Source organism: Mauremys mutica, chromosome 14 (assembly GCF_020497125.1).
Source record: "Mauremys mutica isolate MM-2020 ecotype Southern chromosome 14, ASM2049712v1, whole genome shotgun sequence".
In the NCBI taxonomy this organism is placed as follows: domain Eukaryota; kingdom Metazoa; phylum Chordata; order Testudines; family Geoemydidae; genus Mauremys; species Mauremys mutica.
This window is the reverse complement of record NC_059085.1, coordinates 11,241,427-11,265,987: the sequence shown is the minus strand read 5'-3', so window position 1 is coordinate 11,265,987 and position 24,561 is coordinate 11,241,427. Positions and strand designations below refer to the sequence as shown.

General features: G+C 42.8%; 1 protein-coding gene across 2 annotated transcripts in view; it reads left to right on the top strand.

The window, feature by feature from the left end:
• Positions 1-19,748, top strand: part of RSPRY1 (ring finger and SPRY domain containing 1) — a 59,697-nt gene extending 39,949 nt beyond the window's left edge. For both annotated transcript variants that reach the window (XM_044987087.1, XM_044987088.1), the window contains exons 10-15: positions 103-246; positions 12,563-12,674; positions 13,845-13,947; positions 14,829-14,981; positions 17,172-17,276; positions 18,238-19,748. In XM_044987087.1, coding sequence (XP_044843022.1) covers positions 103-246; positions 12,563-12,674; positions 13,845-13,947; positions 14,829-14,981; positions 17,172-17,276; positions 18,238-18,334 — 714 coding nt within the window. In that variant the 3' untranslated portion in view covers positions 18,335-19,748. The remainder of the gene's footprint in view (positions 1-102; positions 247-12,562; positions 12,675-13,844; positions 13,948-14,828; positions 14,982-17,171; positions 17,277-18,237) is intronic.
• The last annotated feature ends 4,813 nt before the right edge of the window (positions 19,749-24,561 follow it).

The window sequence follows — 24,561 nt, the reverse complement described above, 5'->3', positions numbered from 1 at the left end:
TTTACAATTTTACTTGTAAGGCACTTATCAAATCTACCACACAGAATTCTTTGTGACTGCCAGCTAATTACAACTAATACATTTTCCACTTTGGTTTTTCAGGCTCGATGTGATGCCTCCTCTTTTGAAAGTGTTCGATGTACGTTCTGCGTTGATTCTGGGGTTTGGTACTATGAAGTCACAGTAATTACTTCAGGAGTGATGCAGATAGGATGGGCCACCAAAGACAGCAAGTTTCTCAATCATGTGAGTACATGTGAGGTCACACAGCTGACACTAAATATTAGGGTGTTTTTTTTTTACTTACAGTGCCTATACAAATGGCTTTTTATAGTCTATTGAAATAATTGTCCATATGCATTGCCTCTTCCTCTTATTTTTTTCCATACATTTGCGCCGTTACAGTTAGTGAATTTAGTACTCATGAAAGGTGCTGGAGTGACACTTATCTCCAAAAGTACAGCACGGTCATCAGTAGCGAGAACTTTTCTCACCACCAGTTGCATGCCTCAACCCTGATCTGGAGCAGTAGGAAGGTAGTTGAATTTTTATGACCCATTCCACTCTTGGCCTCTGCTCCAACTGCAAATAAGGGTGTCTGTTACTGCCAGCTATGTTTTTGTGAAGTGATCGCCTGCTTACTGAGAGCTGATATGCTATTCACTCATTTGACTTAGGCCATCAAAAAGCCATCAGGTGGTTTTTCTTACTTTTTTTCTCCTATTTCACAAACTTGTTGACTAGAAATTAAATGGCCTCTAATCTACATGAAACCTTCCGCGCAGGATATTTTATCTTTGTAAAGCAAGAATTAAACTGGATTGTATATTAAACTATTTTGCCAATCTAACTTTGTCTTTCTCAAGACTCCTTCCATAAGCTCCCTCTAGTGTGTTCTGTTTGCTCACACTTGCTCTGGTGAGTTATTATTTGACACAACACATTCCTAGTGCTTGTATATATGTTGCTTTTTTAAAAAATACACTGCAGTTGCATGCATCACTTGGTCAAAGTCTGTGATCATGGGCTAGTTCAAATGATAACAGAAATGTGAGGAGGATATTTTTTCCATTTCCCGATCTAGATGAATTCTAGTGAACGATGCCAATATAAAGAGTTTGCCTATTCTTTTAATTGAGAGCAACAAATAGCACCTGGCCTGTTCTGAAATGCTAACGCTTCATTTTCCAGTCTGGCAAGGAGTTGGAAGCTCTCCCTGTCTCTGGCAGGAAAGACTGATTTCCGATGGAAAGAGTACATATGTGGAAATAGCATGCCAAATGTTCTTTCCCTGCCTTCCAAAAATAAATAAATTCATACAAACACAAGAACTACCTGAGGCACAGATTGAGAGTAGCACAAAACAGCATAAATGTCACTTGGTGACATGATTAGCATTAAGTACTGGTGGTTTCATTCTTCATTTCAAGCAGGTGCCTTGCCAGTCACATCTCGTTACTCAATCTGCCTTGCAAAATTCTATTTACTTGTGACAAGCTTTATGGGGGAATAAAAGGTTTTTGTTTTTTTTTCCCTCATGATCTTCACAGCAAAGGCCACTGTGTCTTCACAGTAAAGGCAAATACCTTTGTGATGTGGCGTTTTTGGTTTTGTGTGTAGTGGTTTGTGTGTGTATATTGGTTTGTAAACTCAGGTGTACTCAGGCAAGATGGGGGTAGTGTAACGGTTACCGTGGCAGCCTTGTTTTCAGAGTTGCCTGAATTCTCCACCTGAACACTACTGTTAAAGATCCTCCTATTCTGCTTTTTCCTTTTTTAATGGAATCTGTCACAATGCTTTTCATAGCAAGTGTGTTCAGTTTACAAATAAGGATGGCTTTTATAATTGTTACCTTTGTAACCGCACCCGGCATCTGAAAATCCAACTTTCTGGCTCACCCATAATCACTATTAATAGTTCTGCAATAGAAATGTATAGGCCTATCCTGCTGCCTCTGAGGTCAATTAGCATTTTACCATTGACTAGAGTAGGAACAGGGTAAGGTCCTTAGTTGCCCATTCTGTTTGTACACGAGCCAGAAAAATAATCCAGGTCTCCTCTGTTGCGTTGGCTCTGCGGAGCTAACAGGCGCATCAAGTAGTAGAAGCTCATTCCTTGGTAAAGTCAGCAGGCAACAGATCTGCTTGCTGTCCAGTCAGAATCCTGAAATTTGTTAAAATGTTCATATAACCAGAGTCATTTTTCTGCTCGTCTTAATACTTTAAGATAAGGGGGCAGATTGTATGGAGCTTTGTTTTGGGTTTTTTATGTTCTAATACAAGAATGACCAGAGTTAAAACTGCTCAGTTCCAACTTTTGTGGAAAAAAAATCATTCCAAAACCTGATGTACATCGTAGACCAAATACTGTGATGTGATGTAGATGTTGGTGTTGATGAACGTAAGTTAGGAAGTGCCAAGGGAATGGAAAAGGAGGATATAGCGAGAAAAGCAGCTAATAGGACAGTGTAAGAAGGAATAAGATAAAGTAGATTCCCTGCCCCCATTAGTTACTCTTCCTGCTATCCTCTCCCTTACATTCATTCATGTAAGTTACTTCCCCTTGCTGACATAAATTACACATCCCATTACATCATCTCTAAATATGGCCCCTTACCTACTGCACAGTATTGCAAAAGAAACGTAAAAAATTGCAAGCCGGTCTTGAATACGAGAAGTTGCCAACACTGACTGTAATGGAAACTGTTTGTGAAATGAAACAGCAACCCACCAGCCCTTAAACTATAAGAGGCTTAAAAGATTTTTCCCACTCACCATAAGTAGCTTGACAGTTGTTTGGGGGTTAGGTTTTTTTTCTGTCTGATGTGCTTCCTGTGAGGAATATCTAAGTAGGGAGAATTGAGATAATGTCTCTAGTTAAAGATTGGAAGTTTGCTTTACTACAATTTATTTTTCCCTTGATTGGATATTTCTGGTATTTTCTGTTTAGCAAATTTTAATTTACCTTAGAAATGGGGGTTAGGGGTGTGTGTGTGTGTGTGTTTATATTAATAATAATAATAAAAAACCTCCCCACCATCTTCACCTCAGATTATGCCAGCCAGGCTTATCAGGTAGTCACATGCTTTTCATGTAGGTGGAATGTGCTTTTTACATCCTTCCTGCACCAATGTTAGCGCACAGGGCGGAAACCAGTCTCTTCTATTCCTGTCTGTCATTTGCTGCTGCTTCTGTTGGCTGTCTACTCTCTAGTAGTCTGCTCTACTAGGCTACTCTCCCTGCTAAGGGTGGTTGTTAAGAAGTCTCATGGGTGCCCTCACGTCTTCACACCATTTGGTCTCCATTCGACAGTTTCACATTGGATGCCAATGCATACTCTCCAAAGTACATGCCCCAAATATGTCCAGCGGTGCCTTCTGATTCCTGAGCAATGAGCTGCTGGTTGGGGACTTCTCTTCACTGATGATGAAGTCTTTCCAACCAATGTCCAGAATATTTTGTAGGCACTTACTTTTGAATGCATCTAGTTTTCTAACATTTTAGCAGATCTCCAGTTCTTGCAGCCCTATGTTAGCACCAAGATTACGTTTGAATTGAAAATTGTCAGTTTTGTTCTGGTGCTGAATATCTTTGATTGCCATATGTTGTTAAGTTTACTAAATACTGTGGATGTCTTTCCTGTCCTTGATGTCACTTCCTTCTTGAGGTATCCGTTAACTAATATGGTACTACCCAGTAGATGAGTTGCTCTTCGTGATATTTTTGACCAGGGTGGATTTGATTTAAATCACTAGTCAGGAAGACTCGATTTAATCATGGATTTCTACATAAAAGTGCATTTTTGTTGGTTGTTATAACCTTAATACACATTCTTCACAACTTCCAGAGATGGATGTAGGTTTCATTTTTAGAAGGCACACACTCTACATTTTTAAAGTGATTTATTTTGAAAACTTTTGAGATTAGTTTTAAAGCCATATCAGAAAATGATTGGTCATTTCATTTACCAAAGGTAATTGAAATAGATAGTTCACCTCCCAGTGACTTCATAAATATCTCCAATTCAACAGGTTAATCATTAATATTTGGATGATTTTCTTGCCATGCTGTATTAGGAGGAGAACATCACCAGACAGATATTTAAATTTGTTTTATTTAACTAAAACAACAACGTTATGTATTCTGGATTTTTTTCTTCAACAGCAAACATATAATATTTTAACAAAACAAGCATGTGCATTTTTTATTTTAGTTAAATATTCAAGATTTTTAAAATCAGCATTGTTTTTCTTAAAATTGTTTTTAACTAAAATAGGTATATCTCATAGAACTGGAAGGGACCCTGAAAGGTCATTGAGTCCAGCCCCCTGCCTTCACTAGCAGGACCAAGTACTGATTTTTGCCCCAGATCCCTAAGTGGCCCCCTCAAGGATTGAACTCTCAACCCTGGGTTTAGCAGGCCAATGCTCAAACCACTGAGCTATCCCTCCCCTCATATAAATGAAATATTTTTAAAAAACAAACATTAAATTGACTGTCCGCCAGGTCAACATGAGAAACTTAAAATATTGGCTTCTGCAGCTAACTCAGTCGTCTTCACCTTCATTTTCCTGTTGGTTCATAATCTGGAAAAGAAAAACAAGCTTTCCTGCTTTTTCAGGTCCCAAATGATTTCTCAATTTGAAATGAATTAGTCCAAAGGAAGAAAATATTCTTTCTTCACCGGCAGAAGAAGCTACTGCTGTTAAGTGAGACTAGCACTTCAACAGTCTCTGAATCCAAATGCTTAAGTGACTTCCACCAGTTCGCTGGTGTGACTTTCTTTAAAATATCAACAAACATGTATTTCCTGACTGGTTCTTATTCCCAAACTGGGTCTCTTTTTTTACAGCCTGCTGCCATTTATAGGTTTTTCCTTCTAGGGAGAAAATGGTATGGTAGAGCTCAAATCAAGGAAGGCTACTCTCAGAAAGACCTCAAGACTTCTGGAATATGCTTCTCAAATAGTTTCTACTGCATGTCCTTCCCTTCTCGCATTTATCTCCAGACTTCTTCTCCTTGTCCAGATCTATTCTGCTCCCAACAATCTTCTTCTATTCATTGAACTTTTTGAAACTTTGCACTTTCAAAGAGAGGTAAGGGATTGACACTCTGTACACAAATTTGCAGAGGGACAATAGGGTTGAGGTCTGTTATTTCTCACCTCTATATAGTATGTATGTATGCATTTAAAAACATTTTTGCCGTTAACAAGCCCATTATCTCTGGAGACACAAATCCACAGTCTGAGAACTGCAAAACTAAGCATCTCTGATGGTATCTTCTAGACTGAGCACTGAGTCCCATTGGGTAGATAAAAAGATTAACCAAAATCTGTACAGAACCCTCTGGAACCTCATAAAATTGGGTCCCTAATCCATGAACTATTGGAACTAATTTAAGAAAAGTTTTGTAAAAATTACATTATATATTGTCTCATACTATAGAATTAGAATTTATAATCTCTATTCCATGATGAGATATCTTTGAGCTATCATGTATCTTAATTAAAACTATCTTTAATTAGGTTTTTCCTCAAAAATAATTTAATCAAAAAAATCCGATTTAAATAAAAAAAATTCCAGTTTTGTTTTGTTTTTTTTTTAATCATTGATTTTTATCCACCCTGTTTTTGATTTCTGTTGTGATGTTAGCACTTGACATCTGGCTTTCAAGGATATTTGTTTTAGCATAACTAATTTTGAGCCATGCTTAGCCGGCTGTTTTTGCCAAGTTGTCTGTCTTTATTTGTAAATTTTTGGGGGTGCTGCTCAGTACCACAATATCGTCAAGGTCATCTAGGCATTAGCCATCTAGCCATGCTGTACCCGTGTTTGTTTTTATTAATACACTTCTTTGGGCTTGGCTACACTTGCAGCTGTGCAGCGCTGGGAGTTACAGCTGTCTTTGTACAGCTGTGTAGGGAAAGCGCTGGAGTGTGGCCACACTGACAGCTACCAGTGCTGCAGTGTGGCCACATTTGCAGCATTTGCCGCGGTGTTGGGAGTGGTGCATTATGGGCAGCTATCCCAGCGTTCAAGTGGCTGCAACATGCTTTTCAAAAGAGGGGGTGGGGTGGAGTGTGACAGGGAGCGTGCGGGGGGAGAGAGAGTGGATTTTTGGATTTTGCCTTGCAAGTTCCGATCCCTTCCTTTCTTTTAAGTTTGCCCAAGGCGATATCCGTGCAACCCTCGGCTCCTCTCACCTCCTCGTTCATGCTCCCACTGTGTCAGCTCCCTGCCTTGCAAATTCTGACCATTTCCCCGACCCCTCATTCACTCTTAAATGCAAATAGCCTGCAGACCAGATAAGCAGCTGCTTCAACGGACTCCCTTTCCTCCCCCCCGCCCCCGCCGTGCTGTTTCTCTCCTCAAGCAAACACTAGCTGTAGACATTCATCCCCCTGCCTGCCTCATTCACAGCAAACAGGAGCTGTGTTTGTTTTTTAGATAAGCAGCTCTGGGAGCCCCGAGTTCACAACAAAACAAAGAGAGGCATCATAACAAAACAAAGAGAGTTCTTTAGTTAAAAGCATGGGAAAATTCTGGAGGCCAATTACAGCGCTTTTGGTGGCCACACTGGCGGAGCAGCGCTGCATCACCAGTGCTGCAATAGTTATACCCGAGGCAGAGCAGGAGTACAGCCAGCGCTGCAGCCAGGGAGATGCAGCGCTGTATGTGCCTTGCAAGTGTGGACAGTGAGTAAGTTGCAGCGCTGTAAACCCACCACCAGCGCTGCAACTCTCCAGTGTAGCCAAGCCCTTTGTTATCCAGTCTACAGCAAACAGTGGAGATACAATGCAGCCCTGTTTCACAAATGTCAACAGTTAACTACTCTGTCTGATTGTTCACTTTTATAGAGCACTTCACATCTCTACGTGGTCCTGATGACTTTAGCTGGGATTCTATAGGACTGAACAATGTTCCACAATGTATGTTAGTGCAGCTTATCAAATGCTTCTTGAAAATCAATTGATGAAGAAGGGAGCTTCCCATTTTAGATATTCTTCTGTGGTCCTTCGTGTGAATATCTGACCTACACAGGATCTCTTGGGCTTGAATCCAGCCTGTTCTTCTCTAAGGGCTTGGCTACACTTGCAGGTGTGCAGTGCTGGGAGTTAAAGCTGTCTTTGTACAGCTGTGTAGGGAAAGCGCTGGAGTGTGGCCACATTTGCAGCATTTGCAGCGGTGTTGGGAGTGGTGCATTATGGGCAGCTATCCCACAGAGCATCTCGTCCCATTTTGGCGCCGTGGGTTGTGGGAAGGGAGCGGAGGGTGCGGGTCATTCTGCTTCCTGTCCCAACGCCCCGTGATGCATCGCTTCACATCCCAGCAATCCCTGTGTTTCCCTCAACGTTTGGCGCCATCTTTCTCAACGGTTTCTGTGCAGCGCAATTTCAGTGGGAAATGGAGCTTGAACTGCTGAGGAGTATGCTGACGAGTCTCGCCAGCACATCACGTTTGGCAGTTGAGCTATTCCTTAAGATACAAAGTGATGAGGAGTCTGACGATGATAGCGAGTCGCCTGACACGTATGACACAAAATTGCTTGTGGCATTCATGGAAATGCTCAGCACCGTGGAACACCGCTTTTGGGCTCGGGAAACAAGCACTGAGTGGTGGAATCACATCGTCATGGAAGTCTGGGATGACAAGCAGTGGCTGCAGAACTTTCAGATGAGAAAAGCCACTTTCATGGGACTGTGTGCTGAGCTCGACCCCACCCTGCGGCGCAAGGACACGAGATTGAGAGCTGCCCTGACGGTGGAGAAGCAGGTGGCTATTGCAATCTGGAAGCTGGCAACTCCAGACAGCTACCGATCGGTCGGGAACCAGTTTGGAGTGGGAAAGTCGACCGTTGGAATCGTGTTGATGCAAGTTTGCAGGGCCATTAATCGGATCCTGCTAAGAAGAACCATGACTCTGGAGAACGTGCAGGACATTGTGGATGGCTTTGCACATATGGGTTTCCCTAACTGTGGAGGGGCGATAGATGGGACGCATATTCCTATTCTGGCACCGCCCCACCTAGCATCCGAGTACGTTAATCGGAAGGGGTATTTCTCTATGGTTCTCCAGGCGCTTGTGGATCACCGTGGGCATTTCATTGACATTAACGCAGGCTGGCCTGGAAAGGTGCATGACACATGCATCTTTCAGAACACTGGCCTGTTCAGGAAGCTGCAGGCCGGGACTTTTTTCCCAGACCGGAAGATCACAGTAGGGGACGTTGAAATGCCCATTGTGATCCTTGGAGACCCCGCTTACCCGTTAATGCCGTGGCTCATGAAACCGTATACAGGGAAGCTTGACAGGAGCAAGGACCGGTTCAACTACTGGCTGAGCCGGTGCCGAATGACTGTGGAGTGTGCTTTTGGCCGTTTAAAGGGGCGTTGGCGATCTCTGTATGGGAAGCTAGACTTGGGGGGAAAGCAGCATCCCCGCGGTTATATCCGCGTGCTGTACCCTCCATCATAATTGTGAAGGGAAGGGTGAAAGATTCAGTCAGGCATGGACCTCCGAGGTTCAACGCCTGGAGGCTGAATTTGCACAGCCAGACTGCAGGGCTACTAGAGAGGCCCAGCACAGGGCTACAAGGATTAGGGATGCCTTGAGGGAGGAATTAGAGGCTGAAAACCAACAGTAATGTTTGGTGCCTTGCACGGGAGTGAAATGCAGTGGTTACAATGTTAGTAGGAATCTGTTTTTCCTAAGCTGATTTGCAGTGCCTGTTTCTTTCCTGGGCTAAGGTATCTTTGACTTTCTGCAATAATAAAGACTGTTTTCAAAGCCAAGAATTCATTTATTGAAAAGAAAATAACTTTATTGACAGACACACAACATTTTGGGAACCTAAAAGGGCAGGGGGGTGGGGTGGGGAACTGTGCAGTCACAGGTTTGAATATGTCCTATCTGGAGTGCTGTGCAATGACTGCTGCACTTCAGGATGCCTATACGGCATGGTGATGGGGGTTGAGTGCAGAGGGTAAGGGTCATAGTTCTCAGGGCTGGTTGGTGAACGTACAGGTGTTGGAGGCAGCTGGTGGTGGTAAGTAAGAACCTGGATGCTGGGGAAGGGAGTTTTGAGCTGACAGTGGGGCACAAGGGAAAGAGGTTTGGGCCAGGGGGTGGGCGCCGGCACAGTAGTGCTCTGCCTGCATGGCTACGAGCGCCTGGATAGAGTCCGCTTGGCGCGCCAGGATGCTTATCAGCTGTTTTGTGCCTTCCTGGCCGCTGCATTTTTCTAGCGGATCCTGCTTTCCCTTTCCCTCCAGTCCTGCACTTTTTGATTCTCTCTGGCAGAGTGATCCATAACTGCTTGCAGCAGGTCGTCTTTGCTTTTTCATGGCTTTTTCCGGAGGTTTTGGAGTCTTTGAGCTGTTGATAACACGGGCAGCTGAGAACTCAAGGTTGCTTGTGGAAAGGCAAAAAAGGCAACACTTAACAGAGGCAGCATTGTTTATATCTCAGACAGTTATTCCCACACAGTGAAGGAGTAACATTCTTCACAGTAGCATAATTTTCCCATACCAAAGAGAGCGCACATAACCCACAGGAGCCCCGAAATGGTGAGTAAGGGGGACTGATTGCTTCAGGGCTGTGCAGGGGTTTCTGTGCGTTGGGGACAGCGAACAGCTACAGGGGGCATCTGCACTGAACAGTCTCCCAACATTTTCCACAGGAGTTGATCCTGGAAGATATCTCGCTGCTGCGGGTCACCTGGGAAGAGCGGGAGGGTCTTCTACAGCAATGCGGATTCCTTCCTGGCCCCTATGCAGCTTGCCTGTGTGCAGCAATGGTCCCCCCACCCCTCGCTTTTCCACATCTAGGCATGCATGCATGCAGAACCCTCCCTCCTCTCCCGAAAAATTTCCATCCTGAAAATAAAAGCCGCTTACTGGGAACCCGCTCCTCTGTTTGTCCTCCACCAAGTACCAGCTGCTGCGACTGGCTACCTTCCTCCTGGCTTGAGAAGAGCTCCTGGCTGCATGCCTCCAGGGACTCCGGGGTGTCTCCCCCGACCCCAGTACCCTCACTCTCGGTTTCCTCCTCCTCTTCCTTCCCCCCCCCCCCCCGCTCTGAAGTGTCCATCGTGGTCCTCGGATTGGTGGTGGGGTCACCCCCAAGTATCGCGTCCAGCTCTTTGCTCCCACGACCTGCCGTTTTTGCAGCGCCGGAGCGGCTGTTTCCCTCGCGGGCTTTGCAATAGGCACTCCGCAGCTCCTTCACTTTAACCCTGCACTGCAGCGCGTCCCGGTCATGGCCCCTTTCCAGCATGGCCCTTGATATCTGCCCATAGGTATCGTAATTCCTACGGCTGGAGCGCAGCTGGGACTGCACAGCTTCCTCCCCCCAAACACTGATGAGGTCCAGCAACTCGCCATTGCTCCATGCTGGGGCTCATTTGGCGCATGGAGGCATGATCACCTGGAAAGATTCACTGATTGCTCAGCCAGGTGTGGAGTGCAAACAGGAAGGGGATTTTTAAAATTCCCGGGGCATTTAAAGGGCGGGTCACCTGAGGCCAGGGCAGTACAGGTCGAACTGATGAGCAGAGTGGCTGAACAGGCATTCTGGGATACCTCCGATACCTCTGGAGGCCAATAACAGCACTTTTGGTGGCCACACTGGTGGAGCAGCGCTGCAGTCGTTATTCCCCAGGCCGAGGTGGAGTACAGCCAGCGCTGTAGCCAGGGAGATACAGCGCTGCAGAGAGTAGTGTAACTCTCCTCTCCAGTTGTTACAATTAGTAAAATTAATCTTTTTGGAATATTCTGACAATTATTCCATGTTTCTCTTGGTGAGGAGAGGTCTCTTTTTCCCAAACTTCATTAAGCAGCTCTCTGTTTTGTTAGGATGCTGGTATCAAGTATTTTAAGCATTTCTGCTGTAATTTGATCATCTCTCGCTGCTTTATTTTATTTTTCAGCTTTTTTATTAAAGCCTGTACTTCCGGCATCTCAGCTGGACTAATGTTTGTCAAGTTGAACAAGTTTATTTGTAATGTATTTGGGGCCATTTATCTCGTTAACCCTTGAAAATTGACTGAAGTTAGCTATAATTTGGGACCTGTGAAACTTGCATTGTTGGAGGAGTACGGGCATCTCTGCCATTATCAAATCCCATAGAGCAAGCAGAAACTAGTCTCTTCTTCCATGCTGCTAATTGGTTCCTCCTCGTCAACGAGGGGAGGTGGCTTTCTGGCACATTGAGGGATATTGCGTTCAGTTACTGCTTGCCTCCAAATGGGTTTAGTGAGGAGTCTGTGGGAAGCTTTTTATAGAACAGTCTTTGGATTTGTTAGTGAGAGAGAAGGGCAACAGAGGGCGTTGTGTTTTTCCCACAGTCTTGGTGCTGGCAGCCACTTCCTTTATTTGAAAATAACTAATATAACTTGTCATTGTCTCAAGTTCTCTCAGCTCTTGAGTTTGAGAGTAGCTTCGGTTAGATGAGCGGTGGCATTGTGGAGAAAACAAGTAAAATGTTGTTGTTTAGATACCTAGGCTTGTTGTAAAGATAATATATCAGGTATTAGTTAACATATAAAATGTATCGTCCCTTTCATTCAGGGAGCTCAAAGCACTTTGCAGACACTGATCCTTACAACGCCCCTAGGAGGTAGGCAAGCTTTAGCCCTATTTTACAAGTGTGGAGGACCTGAGGCCCAGAGGTTCAGTGTCTCCCAACAAGTTGCTGGCAGAGTCACAAATAAACCCCATAACTCCTGACTTGCAGTCTTGGGCACTATCCCCCCAGACCATACTCCCTCTCTGACCCCTGGGAAACATTGTAACACCTGGGTAAATGATAATACAAAAATTGTGTGGAACATTGCAAACACCACTTTGGTCATGCTATGTTACCCAGTAAATGCCCTGAGTCATTCTGTCTGCTGAACATAGATCAGAAATGAGGTGCATGGTCAGAGCTGCGGGTAGTGTTCGATGTATCGGGGATCGATTTATCGTGTCTCATCTGGACACGATAAATCGATCCGCGAATCTATGTCCGTACTCCCACCTAGGCAGGAGGAGTAAGTGGAGACAACGGGGGAGTCGCGGCAATCGACTCGCCGCTGTGAGGACAGCCAGGTAAGTTGAACTAAGATACTTCGACTTTAGCTACGCACATAGCGTAGCTGAAGTTGCATATCTTCGTTCGAACCCCCCACTAGTGCAGCCCAGGCTGTAGGCTGGTTCAGTTAATGCTATTAGACTTTCATCTTTCATGAGCATTAAATTCACTCCTAATTTTTTTTATTTAAAGGAGTAAAATCCATTTGACCTTGAAAGTATCTCTTCCAAAGGATTTTGGAGGAGAAAAAAGTAAATATGCCTTCATATGAAGAGCTGTGTAGTTCTGACGCATTTTTAGGTTGAAAGAAGAGTAAGGAAATGATACTGAATGAGGGGTGTGTGGGTGTAAGTGAGAGAGAGAAAATAGAATATAATAAAATTGAACTTCTTAGATGAATGATTTGGTTATGTAAAAATAGACATCCAGCCCTTTCCCACAGAACAGGAGTGACTGCAGATTAAAATGCTGTGCTTTGTTTCTCTAAAGGAAGGTTATGGTATTGGGGACGACGAGTACTCCTGTGCATATGATGGCTGCCGGCAGCTGATTTGGTATAATGCCAGAAGTAAACCACATTCCCATCCCTGTTGGAAAGAAGGTATTTTCTTCATCTTGTGGCAGTTATCCTAGCCTGCTTCCTCCAGAGAGCTTTTTTAGAATACTCACAGGAGGAATAGCCTGTATTTGGAGTTTATTAACGGTTTCAGAGAATCTGAAGATGAGATCATCTAGCCAACTTCTTGCCATTACAGGATCATGAATTACTGTACGCTTACTGGTGTACTATCTGGTTTCTTAAATGTCATGTGAAACTGTCCACCACTTCTCATGGAGACATTCCCCAGCCTAACAGATCTCACTTTGGGGAATCCCTACCACCACCATCGGTTATTAGAGGCGATGCTGATAGTGCCACCTTAGCTTAATGTCACATAATATTTCCTTTTATAAGACGCTGATTTCAGTTGCTTATAACTGGGTCAAACTTAAGTCATTGCAGTGGAAATTTTCCATGCAAGGTGTTTACCTCAGGCTGATCTGTCTGTCTTCTCAGAAACAGCCAAACCATTTTTGCTGAACAGGGTTTGGGAAATACATTGTTTGGCCCCTGTATAAAGAAGAGAGGAAATTCTGGCAATCTTTGCTTTGAGAAGCGATAGTAGCCCCTTTCTTTGGAGTAGGAACTTTGAAATTTGGGAGGAGGGTGGCCTTTTTCTTTTCTTTTTTTTTTCTTAGTGATGTGCCTGTAACCTACATGAAAATCAACCCAAATTTGCCAAACTTGTAAAATCTTTAAAATACCTCAGTTTGCACATGCTCTGTAGAGACTTCTTTAGATTTTTAGCAGCTAAATTCCCTGAAGATTGTCTGCATTGGACATACTCCAGCCTGGAGAGGGAATGGAAAGAGGCAACCCTAAAGCCTGCATTTGCTAACTTTTGAATATTTAACTTAGCAGTGTTAATATTCCTTAAATGTAACTGTGTGTGCACAAATCAACCTAAATCTCCCTTTCCTTAATTTCATCCAATTTCCTCCTAATTATACCATTTTTACTGTGGTAAATAACTCTTCTCCCTCCTTAGTGCTTATTCAGATAATGGTAGGTTGTTCCCTATTAGTCACTCCTTAGCCAAGCTATTCAGTCAGCTTCTTAACCTTTCCTCAACAATCAGCACCTCCAACTCCCAAACATATTGGTTTTGTTGGTTGAATGCCGTAAATATCTGAAACCTAATCCTAAAATATTTTTGGTTTTGCACATAAGGAGACACCATAGGATTTTTACTCGATTTGCAAGAAAAGCAGATGATCTTCTATTTAAATGGAAACCAGCTTCCCGCTGAGAAGCAAGTGTTTTCATCTGCTGTGTAAGTATGTTTTCATGTTGACAGAGACAAGAATTAAAGTGCAATATGTATAATGGGTCTCATTAGTTAAAAGAAAAAAATTCAAATTCTGGGTTTAGTTTGACAGTAAGCCAGTATTTACCAGTCATAGATGCTATTGCTTTTAAGCAGAGCTCCCTATTGAAAGCACTGAAAGCAGTTAAAAATCAATGACATTAGTGTGAATTTACAAATGGATTTAAGGGCCAGAGGAAACACATTCTTTAGCCTAAGTTTAATACAGCTTTCTGTAGTGCAATTTTAGCAACTTACCGAACACTTGCTATATAATACTGAGGATTTTGGTTCCCTGAGAGAGAAGCAACAAAAACAAGGTTTTGTTATTTTCAAATGTGTGAACTTTTTGCATGCTCCTAATTTGCTCAGGGCTCCCCAAGTTTTGTGCCTAGGCAAATAAGGGAAAGATGTGGGGGTTACGATGTGAATCTTTTGCACTTGAACCTGTTCCCCAAACAGCAACAGACAGCCCCGTTTTGGACAAAACCGTTATTCCTACTGATTTGGATAGATAATAGTGTTGTCACCCACTCAGGTGCATGTGTTTGCCTTCCACATAGATGCAGCTTATCCTGTTTGTAGCCAGTCAGTAGAGGCTCTGGCAGACAGTGGCAATGGACATGGTTCACATATCTTAATTAAATTCAGAAATGAAGAATCAAGTAAGGAAAATATGTGCTGCTAAAATCAGGTGCCCTGGAGTTTCTCTCCCAAATAACAGTGGCTGAATTATAGTATTGGGAGTCTCGTTCCAGGGTGGGATAGCTTCTGGTCCAATGAGTATGTCCAGCATGCTCTGCCTGTACTATTGCTTTCTGATGTTCATGCTGTCCTTCAAATTGCAGATCTGGCTTTTTTGCTGCAGCTAGTTTCATGTCCTATCAACAATGTGAGTTCAATTTTGGAGCAAAACCTTTCAAGTATTCACCTTCAATCAAATTTAGCACCTTTAATGATTACGCCTTCCTGACAGCAGAGGAGAAAATAATTTTACCAAGGTAATCTCTCTCTGCCTGGTTATTCCACATTCATACAATATACAGATGTGTCGGTTTGAACAGGATATGTCTTATTTCTGGTGTAATGGTCTAACATTGTAGTCTCCCAGAACATAAATAACTTTGTGATCAGTTCAGCACATGATTAGCATGTCCCTTTCACGCAAGGACTAGACTTCAGGCTCCACTTCAACAAAGCACTTAAGCACATGCTAAATTTTGTCCATCTTCCTTCTGTATTCGTTGCAGTTTTAAAATTAAACTGATTTTACCTAACACCACAGTGTTTAAAATACACACAGTAAAAAGCACTTCCTGCTATGTATAAACTGTGAAGATAATTGAAGAAAAATGATCTTAATTAAAATTGGTGTCTTGCTTAAAAGTGACCTCATTTGTGACATTGGCCGTGTAGAAGCACTTTGCAAGCAATTATAAAGCCTGAAGCGATTGTTCTCTTCTCCTAATCTCAATAAAAATACTTCCTTACTATGAAAGATGCTGCCAAGGAAAGATGTTGGAGTGGACTGGCAATTCCCTGATTTATGAACAGTTTAAGACATCTTTTGGCTTAATTTATGCTCAGAACGTCTACTCGGATAAAATCAGCATAAATTTTGCATTTCTGCAAAAAGGAAAATTTTTCAATTCTAGCTTTAGGTAATCAGTAAAAGTGTGATCCAGTGCAGGAGAGCACAGTGCTGGGAACCAGTGGCCCTGCTTTGCCAGTAACTCACCATGTAACCTGGGGTAAAACCTAAATTTTTAAACTTTATGCCTAAAGGTAGTTATTGTGACTGGGCCACTCGTCCCTCACGAGCACTTCCTATCTGGTATGCCTGTGCCTGCACTTTTTTCAGCTTTGCACTGCTCACAGTGCCTTCCACGAGCTACTGCCCTCATCAGGTGGGTCTTTGGTGACTCAGCCCTCCAGCTGAATCACACAATCTGCATGTGTACAACCAAACCCCTTCCGGGGGTACACAATTCAGTAGGGCCCATCACAGTGACCTGAAGACCCTTCACCTCCTGGCGAGCCCCAGCTCTCTAGCTGAGCTGCACTCTCAGTTCAGTTCACGCTCCTTCTGAGAGGTATCAAAAGTCCCACAAATGCTGAGTGGGTGAAAAAAATCATCAAGGGACTGAACCTCCATTGGTACCGTCTATCCACACAGAGTTCCACTGAATTCACAGGAGTGCAGCTTGCTAGTAGCCCCACCGAAGGAGCAGGGCTGATGTTTTATCATTTCTTTGGTGTTGGAAGGAATTATTTTCTTTCATCCGTGAAATTTCTGATGCTTTTTCTCCGGCACCTTTCTATATTAACATTGGTGACTGTTAGTGTTGAGAGATGTGGCTGCACTGTTTACCCTACACTTTTTGACTGTTTCCTTATTTCAGCCTCCTCCCTGTGTTCATTCAAAACTTATCAAGAAAATGACATACTATATCTCCTCATTTTTAATCTAATGTAGAAGGTCCCTCCAACTACTTAGTGCAATTCTTCTGGACAGCAGCTAATGCTATCACTTTTTTCATCGATTTTTCTCACCTGAAATTCCTTGGTATTGGTGTCACTTGAGAATACAGCTGTAATTCCATGGTTAGACTCCAAACATATGGAGAAATGTTTTTATTAACTTGGTTCCTTGGACATTTCCTTTATACTAACACACCATACATTTCCCCCCTCCATCCTGGCCTTTTTTCCTCTTCTTGTGTTGGTTGATATGTTGGATTGTCGTCCCTCTCTTGTATCTATGTTCTTGTAAACAGTTTTACAATATTATATTGTTTCTGAAACTTTGCATATTGAGAATGTTTTTAAAAACATTCCTATTATACCAGTGTATATAATCAAACTAAATCATAAGAGATTTTTTTTTCTTTCTTTAGAAGTGTTCCACTTTTGGAAGTCATAGGAATTGGAGATGGAAAAAAGATGTATTGATTCATCTACTCTAGCCACCTCTTCCCCACAGCGTAGCCAGAATAGGGTTGTTAGACTGTCCCAAATAATTTTACGTTTGTTTAGGAATGTTTTTACTGATTTTGTTTTTAATTGTCAATTAAGAACAACAGTAAAGAATTTGTGTAGGAGAAAAATACCTGCAGATGTGGTATTGGCCTGGATCCATTACTCAGGAGTGTAGTTCAGTGATAAATGTTTTTCTTGTACATCTATTTCAGACATAGACGTCTGGCTTTGTTGAAACAACTGAGTATCCGAGAGAACTGCTGCACGCTGTGCTGTGATGAGGTAGCAGACACAGAACTCAGACCGTGTGGACACAGGTAAATTTAAACACAAAGATCTTGTCTGTTTGCACCACATTGTGTGAAAATGCAGTCAAAGTCGATTTCTGCTCATCTCTGGTGACTACCCAGCCTGCACGAAAAGATCTGTCCCTTTAAAGATTTGAAAAAGAGTACAGGATAAATAAACACTAGTCATTTGACCAACATCTCCCTCCACAAAACAGATGTAATATCCAAGGGGGCGGGTGTATGCTGTTGCTAAGCATAGACCTGCTTTTGTGTGTCTTCACAGTGCCTGCACTACCAAATTTAACTCCTTGATCTGGAAAGTGGCTTGAGATAACTATAGTATAAAAGCTCCAAATAAAATACAATATTGTTTAGAGAAAATCAAGAATGGGACTGGATTTTTAATGCATTTTGGATCTTTTTACCAAGTCCCCAGTTCAAATGCAGTTAAATACTGACAATGTCCTTGCCAGGATGTTTTTTTAATTGCCTGTCTTAAATGAGTTTGCAGCTAAGTGTCCAGCTCTTAGTGACCTTTCTATAATACGACTGTTGGAATTGACATTCTTGTTGGCAGTTAGCAGAAAGAGAGAGGATTGAGTGGGTGTGCAGAATATAACTCCCTGTCACCTCTAGTTATTGACACTGCCATTGTCCAAACCATACCTGGTCTGTGGATTAATTAAAGGGTGACTGCACTAAAAATTGCTCAGCAGCATTAAGGACCTAAATCCTGCAAGATACTGATCGCCTCCTGCAAGGAAGGGGGAGTTGAGACTCATGAGCTTCCATTGACTCTAGTGGGAGCTGAGGACACAGTACCTAGCCTTCACGCTGGGGAAAATCCATCTTGCTGACCTTTTTTCCACAGTGGTTGAATTACATTTTTGTATTGAGGGGAATTTATTAGCATCTGGATGGTGTTGATTCTACTCCTTTTTTTAAATCGGCATATATTCAGATTTGTAACTGATCTTCTCTTCTTTAGTGACCTGTGCATGGAGTGTGCCTTGCAACTGGAGACCTGCCCGTTGTGTCGACAGGAAATACAGACTAGAGTCAGACAGATCTCTCACATTTCATGACACGTGGAGAAATATCATGGACTTATTTCTAATCGATTCCAGCCAATACTGCAAGGGACAAGCATCTCTAACCAATCTATACGCACATCAAAACCATAGCCGTGACCAGATTTCATGCTACGCCATAGTCTGTTTATCTTAGAAATGAAATCTTTAATAAACTAACCCAACTTGCCAGTGCTGGGGAACTGGCTTCAACAATAGATAATAGTTCAACATTTTATGGCTGTTGGTTATCTCCAAGCAAGACCACAGGAGAGTCTTTTTTTTTTTTTCCTCTTTCTTTCTTTCTCTTTTTTTTTTTCTTTCTCTCTCACCTATCACAAGTGCTGAAAAAGAATTTGCACTGGAAATATACACAAAGTACATAAAATCTCCTAAAACAGGGACATTCTGTCTCATGCTCTAAAGTCCTTATTTTTGGCAGAAGTCATGAATAAAGTATGCCAGTATGTCTTTAATGTAGCCTCCTGCTGGTCAGAGACTCTGTTTTCCGACAATGGATATTGAACTGCTCAAAGACTTGAAATCTGTACACAGACAGACTGGTTTGAAAAGAAGGGGCAGAGACCGTAGAAAAATCCAAATTTTTGATAACTCAGTGATTCCAAAGAATGTTCCGATTTCTTTTTTTAAACTCCGGAAAATTGGTGGTATTTTCACATTCATAGTGTTTCTAATTACTTCAATTTCAGTACCCATGTTTAGTGAAAAGAATAATTTTCAGGAGGAATTCTTACACTAATTGTAATGCTGGACAGGAGACAGTTTGAAATGTTGGGTATTTTTAAGGTACCATCAATCATCTTTTTTTAATCAGTATTGTTCTTTGAAAGTTATGTACATTTTTTTTAAATATTGAGCTATATTCTCAAAAGGTCTGGAAAGAATTCTGAGCAAATGTATTAATATTGTTTTAAACGAATACATGTTATTTGAATAGCACATTCTGTCCTGCTCTGTTTAACTCTGTCTTTAACCACAAATGCACATCGCCTACACTGAGAGCCTCACACACGGTCCCCTGCACCGGGTGCAGGTTTTGGGTCACACTTTCTTTTTGGTTGCCATTGACAAGTGGTGATTCCTTTTTTTTTTTTTTTTTTTTTACTCCCTGTTATAAATTTGTGAAACTTAGTTAATAAGGATTCACTTCCACAGGCAACTGTGGATAGATGGGTTGTTTCAATGTCCAAGTATAAATTTAGTAAAACAGAGCCAGATCCTCAGCTGGTGCAAATTGGTGTAACACCATAGAAGTCAATGGTACTTTACCAGCTTGTGCCAGTTTGAGAACCTGACCCAGCATCTCCCAAGTTTTTACACTTTTCTTTCGAGGTACAATAGCCATGCTAATCCACACACAATAACTTAGACCAAAAAAATCCCCACTTCTTGGCTAAGATTTAATAGCGGAGATTGCTGTAGTAAGCTCTTGTGCTGCAAGATGTATTTTATTTAAATAAAAATGTATATACATTTAGTGTACCAGTAAATTATATTTAATACAAAGTATAATTGGGGCCTGACTGTACGGGCTGAGCACCTTAAACTCCTGTTTGTCAATGGGAGCAGAGAGCCTTGAGCACCTCACAGAATCAGACCCTTGAACTTATTCTTTCACTCGATGCCTTCAATAATGCAACGGGTGATGAAAGTCACCCCTGTGCAGATGGCCAGCAAATGGCCTGTTCACCACTTGAGGGCTTGGACTTAAGTACTGTGTAGCTCTTTGTGCTGGTTCTCTGCCCAAGGGTGACTTTCACCCCCAAAATGCAGATATTCAACGAGTCTCTCACTCGCACAAATTAAGAAATCTGTTATAAACCATTCTTTCTTCTGAATTTTCCAAATAGTTATTTCTTACTAGACTGAATACAGACTAGCGTAACTTAGTCGTCTTATTAAAGTTACAGTGATGACTTCTCTTCCACCTCAAAGCTAGTTCCTTCAGAGCTCTGTGTCCTGATTTATAGGTTGGAACAGTCACAAGGGAAGATCCATGTATTCAGAGGATTTACATTCTTCCCCATGGATTTTCTTGTAATTTCCAAAATGTATTTTTATGATAGTACTGAGAGGTCCCAGCCAGAGCTGAGCCTCCTTGTGCTGAATGCTCTACAAACGCAGAAGTAGACCTAGTCGTTGCCCCAAAAAGCCTAGAATTTAAGATTTAGTTTCAAAATTCAGGGCTGGTCTACACTTACCTTGCAGTCCGACGCGGGGAGTTCGACTTCTCGGAGTTCGAACTATCGCGTCTGATCTAGACGCGATAGTTCGAACTCCGGAAGCGCTAGGTCGAACTCCGGTACTCCACCGCGTCAGGAGGAGTTGCTGGAGTCGACCTGCGAGCCGCGGACTTCGCTTCCCCGCCGTCTGGACGGGTAAGTTTTCGAACTAAGGTAGTTCGAATTCAGCTACGTTATTCACGTAGCTGAATTCGCGTACCCTAGTTCGAATTAGGGTGTGTGTGTAGACCAGGGCTAAGTATCAGAGGGGTAGCCGGGTTAGTCTGGATCTGTAAAAAGCAACAGAGTCCAGTGGCACCTTATAGACTAACAGACATATTGGAGCATAAGCTTTCATGGGTGAATACCCACTTCGTCAGACGCATCAAAATTAAGTTTCTGATTGCAAAAATAGAGGTTCTAGAAGTTCCAAGGCACTGTTGATGCTCCAAGGAACATATGAGCCAGAACCCTATACATCTGCCTTCATAGAAAGGTGCTGCTAGTTTCCATGTTTTTTCCCTGGTCAGGGTAGATTGGGGTAGAATTTTCAAAAACACCTAAGTGACTTAGGCTCCTACCTCCCATTGACTTTCAAGGAGACTTGGGCTCCCAAGTGCCTAAGTTGCTTTTGAAAATAGATGTGTTTGGAAACTTTTCCCCGTGCCACTTTATATCTTACCAACAGTATCTTATTGGCTTCCTCCTCTTTCTGTACAGCGCACAAGAGCTTAAAAATAGGAACCACTGTTTACCTTAAGGTAGCCCATGCAACTGTTTGTTCTGTATTAAACTTCATGAGGTGTATGTAAATAAGGCCTGAATATATATATAATAATTTTTTTTAAGTTTTGGGTGGCGCAGTTCAGCTTGACTCTTACACTACACATTCAGCTCTGTTGTTAGTTCCTGGAAGACCTATAGGCTATCTACACTACAATGTAAGCCCATGTTTGAGCCTAACCCCACCCCACCCCTTGCATCTACACTGCAATTGCACTAACCCAGGGCTCAAACCCAGGGCCCCAGGACGGTCCAAGCTCGAGTCAAGCCAGGACCCAGAGTCTAAGTCCTATTGCTTTGTAGTGTAGCTGTAGCCCTGCTTGACTCGGGTTACAGGAGTCAGCTGGAAGTGTTCCACAATTCCAGGGACAACTTCCTTAGTCCTCTATATCCTAGCAATCTGAAGTGCACTCTATTGAAAATGAAAGCCCCCACACTTGGCAAACAGCAGCAGCTCAGGTCAGCATTAATCTATTCTGTTCCGACCACTGATCTGCAAGCACACTTATCACAGAGCCTCCTGGGTTTGCAAGGGTGAGCGAACCAATCACGGTTTTTGCAAAGTGAGCGGCTTCCTGGTAATCTGCAAGGTGGGCAGTAAAGTTTTCCCGCTGCACCATAAGCTAGAGCAGCCCCATTCGGGGGGTGGGGGCGGCACTGCTAGGGCCTCTGAGATATGGTTACCTTGACTCAGGTCTGTGCACTATAGTGTGGACATCAGAGCACTAGGTTTGAGCCTGGGTCAGAAAATTCTTAACTTAGAATTACAATAGAGTGTAGATGCTGAAGCCCACGGTTCTCTAACATGGATCAGCTAGCTGATCTGAGTCCCACTAACCCCGGGCTTACCTTGAAGTGTAGACATACCCTTAAGAACAAGCTAGGAGAGGTTGTGGCTTCACAGGTACCAACGAAGCGAAACCTGTGGGGAAAGCAATTTGTAGTGAAATTGTTTTAAAGCTTTGGCTGTTTATTTTGTTTAAGGGGTTAAACAGCTGAGATAAGAGCGTAAAAATTTAATCGCCCACCCCCACAATCAAGAGCTGAGCGTCCCCCTCCTTGCCCCCCCCCATTTCTCTAGCCCGCCAAGGAAACGGTTAGTCACAACTGGAAGGTCAGCCTGGCAGCTGTCATATTTCTAAGGTGAAAAAGAAGCAGAAAACCAAAGAAAAGCTCTCATTCCTGTGTACACATTATAAAGAATCAAGAAGGACAAAAACATTTCCCCCACCCATAAAGGTTATCAATCATGAGTGGTTCTTTAAATCCAAATAATAACCTCCTTTTGCTAAGAGTTAATTAGTTCCCTGCTCATCTTAACCAGACATCCCACTAAAGAGCTGGTCCAGTCTGGCTTGGACAGTTGTTCTTAACCTATCCTCTGCACATCATGACGATATTCATGGGTCTCCAGTGATCGACAGAGCCCTTTCTCTTGTCTGTAGAAGAAATATTTGAGTATTAAGGCAATGAGATGGTTGGGGTGAAGGATCTTTCTCTTACAGGTGGGGGTGGAGAAAAGAGAACCAGTTACTGGATAGGTCTATCAGGCAGTGTTGCACCAAGTAGAACAGAAGGTCCATGGTGGGGAAGGTGCTTAAGCTTTAAATATACAAAAAATAGAATGGTCTTTGAGTTATTTGGATAATCTAGCATGTGCTATTGTCTTTTTTTAAACAATTATGAAAAGATGTTTACATGGCCGTTCACTCAAGTGTGCTGTAAGGTTTCTATGAAATTTGATCCAGCAGCAAAGGCTGTTCAGTTAATAGTGTTTTTGAACAGCTGACTTTGTGTATATGTGGTTTTGCCTTCCAAGTGGAATACAAAGTAAAAACCTTTCTTGTCATAGAGCAGCTTTTGGCTAAAATCCTGCTGATTTTCACCTCGAGGGATGAGGAAAAAGCAGCTCTAAGGGGATCTTAGCCCCAGTCTGTAGAAGTCTTTGAAGAGCAGGACCAAGATTTTGAAATCAATCCAGAATTCTCTGGGAAGTTTGTCCAGCACCAGCATGCTGTATTTGCATCAACTGGTTATACAGCAGGTATGTTCTGCACCATCTCAAGCTGCTTTTAGTGGTTTCATTCATTTCTAGGTAAATGTCAGCAAGTGAGGCCGGAGGTCACTAATGTGTGGAACAGTGGCCAGGCTTGGAGTTCAATAGCCAAAATAAATGGAATGGGATTTAACTTTACAGACCAGCAAGTTTTATACTGTGGAACAGCTACAGGCAAACTCAGCAGTCACAGTTAATCTTAATTGGTTAATTAGACCATATCTATTGAAAATCAGATTTGACATTGTTACTTCATAGTTAGGTACCCTTCTACGATCACTGTAACAGGAAGAAATTAGATTTTTTTTCTCATTCATATTGTGCATCTGATAGCACTTTGTATAGTTAGTTTTATTTCCCCATAGTTAATTTTTCTTGTGAAGATCTTTATAAACATTAACAGGGGAACAGAAAATGTGTATTAAAAAAAAAAGGGGACATACTATTGAAAGGATTCTCTATCAGAAAATGGATTTTTTTCAAATTATTCAACAATGTATTCCACTAAATGCTGACAATATGCAACATTATCTATGTATTGACAAGTTTCACAGCCTTGAATGTGAGATGGTGCGAGTGGGAGTGTTGTCCAATGCACCAGTTCTATTGCCTAGTCCAGGGGTGGCCAACCTGTGGCTCCGGAGCCACATGCAGCTCCTTGTATAGGCACTGACTCAGGGCTGGAGCTACAGGTGCCAACTTTCCAATGTGCCGGGGTGGGGCTCACTGCTCAAACCCTGGCTCTGCCACTGGTCCTGCCCCCATTCTACCCCTTCCCTCCCCTGAGCCTGCCATGCCCTTGCTCCTCTCCCCCCCCCACCCCTCCTTCTGTACACCACAAAACAGCTGATAGGGAGGTGGGGGGAGCCACTGATTGGTGGGGCTGCCAGTGGGTGGGAGGTGCTGGGAGTGGGGTGAGGGGGCTGCTGATGTATTACTGTGGCTCTTTGGCAATGTATATTGGTAAATTCTGGCTCCTTCTCAGGCTCAGGTTGGCCAGGCCTGGCCTAGTTCCTCCTGAAAGTATGCTGGCAGTATGTCAATGGAATTGCAGCTCCTGGCTTTATTAAAACTTTTGGGGAATGCTAATTAGCCTGCATTCCATTTTTGAACAGGAACCAACCCTCCCATATCTCCTCTGTACAAGAGGAATTTCACGT